The sequence below is a fragment of the Colobus angolensis genome, unplaced genomic scaffold, assembly GCF_000951035.1.
Source record: "Colobus angolensis palliatus isolate OR3802 unplaced genomic scaffold, Cang.pa_1.0 Scaffold148, whole genome shotgun sequence".
Lineage (NCBI taxonomy): Eukaryota > Metazoa > Chordata > Mammalia > Primates > Cercopithecidae > Colobus > Colobus angolensis.
The window spans coordinates 4654260-4662564 of NW_012114577.1; the positions used below are offsets into that span (position 1 = coordinate 4654260).

The window sequence follows — 8305 nt, forward strand, 5'->3', positions numbered from 1 at the left end:
AGAAATCGATCCTACCTGAAGTGATCCTTTTATTGTATAACTCTCAGGCAGTTGCTGCAAATAATTTGCAATATCTACTCTGTTTTTCTGAAACTGGTTTTCACAACTTTTATTGGGAACAGCATTCCCTCTCCTGCATGATCAGTTTCCCTCTCCACAGATCATTCACGTGAGTAAAGTCAGTAGTGTGCTGGTAAAGGTTTAAGATCTTGTTCTTTAGGGGAATAAGGTCCTAAGTTATAGCAGTTGCCCTGGATAACTTCAAGGTATCAACATGGAAGTTATGTGCAAAATTGGCTGTCACCAACCAGTATGAGCTAACACTGACATACCACCCAGTGTTCTTCAAACTTCAGGTCACAGTCCGTTAGTGGGGCTTGCAAACATTTTAGTGGGCTATAAGTAGCATTTTTTTTTTTTTAATGAAAAAAGTAGATTGCTTTACACATAACACGAGTATTGTTTTGTACGAATTTTTTTTTTCAAGACACAGTTTCACTCTCTTGCCCAGGCTGGAGTGCCAGTGGTGCAATCTCAGTTCACTGCAACCTCCGCCTCCGGAGTTCAAGCGATTCTCATGCCTCAGCCTCCCGAGTAGCTGAAATTACAGGCATGCGCCACAAGGCCCAGCTAATTTTTGTATTTTTAGTAGAAACAGGGTTTTGCCACGTTGGCCAGGCTGGTCTCAAACCTCTGACCTCAAGTGATCCACCTGCCTCGGCCTCCCAAAGTGCTGGGATTACAAGAGTGAGCCCGGCCAAAATTTTTGTTTTCATAATTTTAACTATGTATGTAGTAAGTCTCAACAGAAATGTCATTCTTATGGCAGGTCACTTGAAAAAAAAGTCTACAAGTTGCCAGTGTAGTATCTTCTTTTTCAAAACAAAAACAACACGAGAAAAGCTGAGTCTCCCCTTTGCTCCACTGCTTCCTCAGCTATAATGCTGCTTCTCCGCTCCTCCTCACAGCAAACATTGTCGAAATCTTTATAGTCGCGGTTTCCACCAGTTCTTCACCTCCCATTTCTCAACCCACTTCAGAGTCACAGTCAGCCATAACTTCACGTTCCTAAGCCCATTGCTCACTTCCGTCTTTCTTGGCCTCTTAGCACACTTGGCACAACAGGCTGTTCCTCTTTCTTTGGCGTCTGTGACACCACTTTCAGCAAATTCCCCTGGTTGTTCCTTCTCAGTCTCATTTATCGACATTGTCTTATCTCCCCACGGCTGTCCGAGGTGATTTTCTCCCTCTACTCTCCTAGGTGGCGCCATCCAATCCCATGACATCCTATCATTCTCCCCTCGTGCTTCAGCCATGCTGGTCGGTGGCCTTTGTTTCCTGAACACATTTAATGCATTCTCAAGACCCTCAGGGACTTTGCAGTAGCCGGTCACTAAGGCGGGAATGCTCTTCTGCACCATCTTCATATGGCTGTTTTCTTTCTTTCACTCACCAGCTACTGAAACTTTGCCTCCTCAGAGAGAATTTCCTTGTCACCCAACTAAGGTTGCCCCTCAGGTGCTCCCAATTTAATCTTCTCTAAAACACATCACTATATGTGTCCTCAACTAGAGTGTAAGCTTCCTTGAAACAAGAACAATCAAAACGCCCTGCCCTCATGGAGTTTATAGTCTTATGATGGGTGAAGTAACATAAAATAAAAAGGTATCTTATATAGTATATTAGCATGACAAATGTTAGCCAGAAATAGAGCAAGGAAGAGTTGATAGGGAGTGTGTATGAGTGTGTTTAGGGACAGTGTTTGCAATTTTAAATATTGGTGGTCAGGAAGGGCCCCACTGAAAATTGACATCTGAATAGACTTGAAAAGGGAAAAGGAAATACTGAGTAAAGATTTTAGGATGGAAGTGTGACAGGCCTGCTAGGAGAATAGCAAAGTCAGTGTGGCTGCTGCAGAAAAAGCGAGAAGGTAAATATTTGGAGATAAAGTCACAGTGTGTGAGGATTGGGGCAGATCATGAAGTGTTCCTGTAATAACTGGATCTTTACTCAAAGAATGAGCAAAAAGTAGTAGACAACTGGCCGGAAGCGGTGGCTCACACCTGCAATCCCAGGTTACAGGAGGCCGAGGCAGGCAGATCACTTGAGGTCAGGAGTTCGAGACTAGCCTGGGCAACACGGTGAAACCTCATCCCTACTAAAAATACAAAACTTAGCTGGGCATGGTGGCGCACACCTGTAGTCTCAGCTACACAGGAGGCTAAGGCACATGAATCACTTGAACACGGGAGGCGGAGGCTGCAGTGAGCTGAGACCGCAACACTGCACTCCACTCCAACCTGGGTGACAGAGGGAGACTGTCTCAAAAAAAAAAACAAAAAGTAGTTTTTAGTAAGGGATTAACATCATCTCAATTATGTTTTATCATGATTTCTCTGGCTGCTGTGTTGAGACTAAATTGCAGAGGGGCAAGGGTGAAAATAGGGAGACCAATTTGGGTACTGCAGTAATAATGTAAGAGATGTGGACTCTATCTAGAAGGGCCTATGAGGTCCTTTGCATGCTAGTATTCTTTACTGCTGTGCCTGGCCATGATAGGCATTCAGTGAATATTTGCTTATTTAAAATTACACACTGGGCTAGTTGAACAACAGTGCCAAATGAGGGAGCTATTTCTAGGAATAAGTTCTTAGGATTTATGAACATTTTAATCCAGATTTTCTTTAACTCTCTGGCCCTTTTACTCAGCCCCATTTGTACCTAAATATGACTTACGAAAGAAACACAGCATTTATGTGTACTTATTTCAACTTATTTTAGCTTTGTAAAGGAGAAGTACTAGGTAGACTCAGGGCCCAGCTTGGTGACTCACGCCTGTAATTTCAGCATTGTGGGAGGCCAAGGCAGGAAGATATTGTGACCCAGGACTTTGTGACCAGCCTGGGCAACATAGTAGACCCCGTCTGTACAAAAAAAAATTTTTTTAATTAGCTGGGCATAGTGGTGTGTGTCTGTAGTCCCAGCTACTCCTGAGGCTGAGGTGGGAGGATCACTTGAGGGAAACCCTGGCTCAAAGGGGGTGGGGGCGGGGGAGACTCAGGCAGAACTGTGAAGATATTCAATTGCTCCTGACTTTATCAATAATTTAACACTTCAACCTAACATTGATATCTATTTTATGCAAAGCATTACACTATGCACTGGGGAGTGTATAAGACAAGTTCATTTTCTCAAATTACAGTCGAGTTGCACAGATAAAACACACGACACCCACCAGAAGATAACTATAAATCCAAGGCAGTGTATGTCAAGGGTAAATTCACTTATTCAAATTGGATCTCGAGAAGTGTATCAAACTTGGAAAACGGGTAAGAAGGAGAGAAAAGCAACAGAGAATCAGAACACGAGTTCCCAGTTATGGGACTTGTAATGAATTCCTCAGTTAAAATAAAAAATAATGAAAACAAAAGCCAAGGAGGAGAAAGCCCATGTTGGTGACACTAAAATATATCTTTCCAAACAAATGTGGATAAAAGTCAAGTAGAGAAGATGAGAATTTTGAGGTCCCTAACACAAAACAAACACTAAGCAGCAAGCCATTCCAAGTGGCTGACATGACTTTGTTTCCAACTGTATTTATATTTCTGGCTGGTGTGTTTACAGCCAATAGGTCAAACTATCAGTGTAGAGCCCTGAGAAGCTGGGTATTTACGGAGCATCTAATACGCACAGAATTGTGCTCCATACTGCTTAAACTGTTCCCTAAGTGTCCAATTTGGAGAAAACACCCACGCGCAGGGTAACTAGCGAGTGACGCGGAGTGGCTGCGAGTCCACGTTATCACTAACAGATGGGGCGCTTTGGGCTGGGCACAGTCCAGCGTACTGAACCCTTCCCCCACCGTTTCACCTACATCCAGAGGTGTGTACTGTCAAAAAGTAGCGCCTTCAGGTCTGTTCTGGCACTGTCTGGACTCCGATCCGAGGCAGACGAGGAAGCTGAGAAAACCCTGGCGTTGACCCCGTGGACCTGGGCGCCCCGGGAAGGCCAGCGCTGGGTCCAGGCAGGCGGGGCCTGTGCGGTGATCACCCTGGTCCCGGAAAGTCCCAGCCCTGAGCGCCCTCCTAGACCTGGAGGCCTGGAACAGCCAAGTGGACGTCGGCCCACTTGCTGTGGAAGAGAAAGCCTTTCTCTTCTTTCCTTCCCACTTTCCTGCCACCTTCCACACCACTCTGCCTTCGGGGCAAAGGCAGCCAGATCCACCCAGGACACATTCTTTGTCCTTATCCTCTGTGCTCTCCCACAGCAAGCCAGTCGCGGTCCAAGGCCCCAGAGGCTGTGCAGGAGGCCGAGCTGGGTGGCGATCAGCGGCGGGTCCCTGTCCAAAATCCAGCAGAGCCGCCAGGGACGCTCCATACACAGAAGGCGCGGCGCGGGGAGGGTGGGGAGACCGCAGCGGGAGGGCGCGCGAGCCGGGAAGTGAACGAGGACTGACTCTTGTGGCTTCCCGTAGCCTCCCACGGAAGCCCGAGCCGGGAACCGGAGGGCACCTGGCGGCTGACAAGCAACCTGCTCCGTGGAGCGCCTGAAACACCAGTCCTTGGGTGAGTAGCGCGACCCCCGGCCACCGGGACAGTCGCTAGGGGCGTGGCTGCTCTGAGGGTCTCGCCGGTGGGGGATGGCATTCGGATGTCACGGCTCCTAAATCACAATTTGATGGGTGGGACAGTGTCCAGTCCACCCCAACCCGCAGGTTCTCACCGCGGCAGAGCCGGGGCTGGGTGGCGGGGACGCTGCCTCTGCAAGCGAGGCTGCTCCGGGGCATAAGGGATTATCAGGAGTCGCGGCCTTTCTTGTACATCCCTGGCTGGAGTCAGGCTATTTGTCCTGGGGCGTCTCCTCGCTGCAAATCCACCCCACCTGTGCTGCTTCTACCCTGTTCCCTCCTAACCTGAGGCCTAGAGCCACCTCCAAGTGGAGGAATCTGGGGAAGCTTCCTTCCCGGAATTTGTAGTGACGTTGCTTTCCCTGCCTCTAACACGCTCTTTAGGATGCCGAGTCATTTGACTGCAGTATTAAACATTACAAAGGGCAAGTCATGTGACTTCCTTTGACCCTACGTGAAACTTAAGTGATGGCTTCTTGTGATGCATACGAAGTGTTCATGCTGGCGGGACCTGTCCCTGGGGATACTTCGGGGGTTGCGTGATTTAATGCAAGCCAATGGCTTAAATTGGGTCACTCGCTGGTTATCACACATGTGTATGGCAACTCGGCGTCCATTCTTTTTGCTCTTGTTCTTGCTTCCTGTATTGAGTCACGGAGCCAGAGTTTTGAGGTTTTGACTAACGAATTAAGTTAATGACATAGACTTGGGTTATATTTAGGTGGTAAACCAAGAGGGATACAGTTTTTTTCTTAATAAAAGAAAAGTAATAGATTTGATCAGTGTGTATTGTTGGTGTGCGGTATAATGACAATTGCTGGAAGTAAAATACAGGAAGCTGTAGTTTCGTTTCCCCTTTAGTTCTGCTTAAAGTCATCGAGTTTTTCCTGGAGTTATTAAATGTAGTGTCCATGGGTGCTTTTTTGTTAAAAAACGTGGCTGATGCTTTCCAACACTCCCCTGCCCTGGGATTTTTTTTTTTAAAGCAGCAGAGAAAACTGTATCTTAATAGTATTAAAATTATTGGATTTCCCCACTTTGATTTGTTTAAATTGGAGGAGGAAGAGCAATTCTTTTTATTCACAATAATAATAGCTAACATAGCACTTACTCTTCACTATTTTATTAACTCAATCCTCAGAACAAACCAATGATGTGAATACTGTAATTATTGTCCTTTTATGGAAATGAAAAGTGAAATGAATACCTCTGATAATTGTACAGGACTGTTTGATTAGTAATTTCCATTAATTAATTAATTTGTTTTTTTGAGATGGAGTCTCGTTCTGTTGCCCAGGCTGGCGTTCAGTGGCATGATCTTGACTCACTTCAACCTCCGCCTCCTGGGTTCAAGCAACTCTCCTGTCTCAACCTCCTGAGTAGCTGGGACTGCAGGTGCATGCCACCTCATCTGGCTAATTTTTGTATTTTTAGTAGAGATGGGATTTCACCATATTGTTCAGGCTGGTCTCGAACTCCTGACCTCAGGTGATCCACCCGCCTTGGCCTCCCAAAAGTGCTGGGATTACAGGCGTGAGCCACCATGCCTGGCCTATTTTAGTATTTTTAATAATAAATTCCATGTTAGAAATTTTCTACTGATGTATTTTTTAAGTCAGTATTTCCTACACTCACAATCCAAAATTGTTTAGTATATGAGCACACTGGTAAGAATGGGAGGCAGATCTTTGCTTGTAATAACATTCTATTATTTGGTAAATATCAGTAACATAATATATAATTTAAATTTAAATTTTAAAATATGAAGAAAAATATATAATTTAAATTTAAAAATATGAAGAAAAATGCTACATGCTTACTTTTCTTTTCCTCTATTTTTACTTTACACAGGGCCAGTACCTCAGTTTCAATCCAGGTAACCTTTAAATGAAACTGGCCTAAAATCTCAGGTCATACGCAGAAGAGACTCCAACAAGAAGCTGAAAAAGAATGATGTTGTCATTAAACAACCTACAGAATATCATCTATAACCCGGTAACTGATTTCTAGAGAATAACGTTTTACCTATGCCAGGATTGAGAGCAGATCCAATAGAATATTAATTATCCATTGGGAGACAGGGCAAGAATAAAAGCCAGTGAACATATTTAAAGCACCTACTATGTAATAGGGATGGTGGTGGGCGCTGACTACAAAACAGCTGTTGTCTTCTAGTGGAGGAAGAAGTCACAATGACAATATGATGTGATGAAACAGTGTTATGAACAGGGAACGTTTGGGTAGAGTGGAGGGAGTGCCAACTTTTGGTAATGGGAGGAGGCTCAGCTAATCATAAATTGTAGTTTTTAAAGGCAAATGGATTTCTTACTCTACAAGTTTTTCATTTTCTTTTTTAATTAGAGCTGTCCTTGAGAATTTAATGTCTCGATCTTTCCCTCAGTCTTTCAAATACTGCTTGGCACTTGAGCAGGGAAAATGTCAAAAGCCAATGGGGAGATGGAGAGTGAGAAGTAGTAAAGGGTCTCGTGCAGTTCAGGCTGGTCCTAGAACCCCTGAATGACTGTAATTGCTGGAAATTGCCCTGTAATCCTAAGCAGTAAAGAGCTTGTTTTAGTTTTACGTGGTAGTGAGAATCTTTAGGAATGTCTAGTTTCCACTTATCTGAAGCTGAATCCTGAATTGAGGTCTGGGAAAGGACAGCCACTTTTTTAGTAAACCCCTAGAAGATTCTAGGGCAAAAGGAAGGGTGAGAATCCTTGAAATAAGGCCCTAAACCAGTTTTGTTAGTGTGTGTGGGTTCAAGTTTTTGTCATTTACTTTATAGCTGTAATTCCTTTTTCCCTAAGTTTTAATGTCATTGTGTAAGAATGAGGTATCACTGCTGTATCAAGCAAAGTCAGTTTTAGGAGAAATAGCCGTTCAGTGGTAGTAAGTTTAAAAAAGATGACTTGCTGAAATGGAAGCTAGTGAGACATTTAATATGACTTTGTGCATGTTAGAGTGAAAAACATCTCAAGGTTGTAAACTGATTTCCTGCAAAGATCTTAAAAAACAACAACAACAAACCAGGCTGCCTGCCAGGGGTATCTGAAGTTTCATTTTGGCTCAACCTAGGAGAATGGATGAAGGTTACAACTGTTCAGTTCTGCCCTTCACACAGAAAAGAAGATACTTTCATAGATACAATTCCTGCATATCTTGATTCTCTCATACTGATGATTCCTGTAGTTTCTGGGGTCAGTACTCTCAACTATTGAGGTGGAACAAAAATAAGTAGACTTCATTTCCTGAGGAAGGGGATCTGGAGAAGTTGTTCTGCTCCAGAGCAGAAAATGCCTTTACTCCTGTGGTGTGGCCTGGATGCTGTTCTGAGGATAATGCATTTCCAAGGGAGATATTTTTGGCAAATAGCTTTTTTTTCTTTCCTTTTAAATTTCTCTGTTTTATTATCAGTTCTCACAAAAGAGTAGGAAAGGTTAGAGGTAGAAAGACTGAACTGAATGGCAAAAACATTTTGCTCTGTCTTTAAATTTCACTACTGTAAAATATAGTATTATGGGCCCGTATTGCACTGAATTTCTTTCATTTGTAGCTAGTTGCCCTTTCAATGTTCCAAAAAAAAAAAAAAGGCTGTAAATAACTTATTTTATTTGTTCAATTAATTAAAAAAAATTTTTTTTGAGACATAGTTTCCCTCTGGTCGCCCAGGCTGGAGTG

General features: G+C 43.8%; 1 protein-coding gene across 5 annotated transcripts in view; it reads left to right on the forward strand.

Moving 5' to 3' along the window:
• The window catches only part of LGALS8 (lectin, galactoside-binding, soluble, 8), a 45107-nt gene that overhangs the window by 2122 nt on the left and 34680 nt on the right, over window positions 1–8305 (forward strand). For 2 of the 5 annotated variants that reach the window (XM_011935742.1, XM_011935745.1), the window contains exons 1-3: window positions 3931–4112; window positions 4475–4565; window positions 6479–6622. In XM_011935742.1, coding sequence (XP_011791132.1) covers window positions 6578–6622 — 45 coding nt within the window. In that variant the 5' untranslated portion in view covers window positions 3931–4112; window positions 4475–4565; window positions 6479–6577. Of the gene's footprint in view, window positions 1–3930; window positions 4566–6478; window positions 6623–8305 lie in introns of those variants that run through there. The other 3 variants (XM_011935741.1, XM_011935744.1, XM_011935743.1) reach the window with 2 other exon arrangements.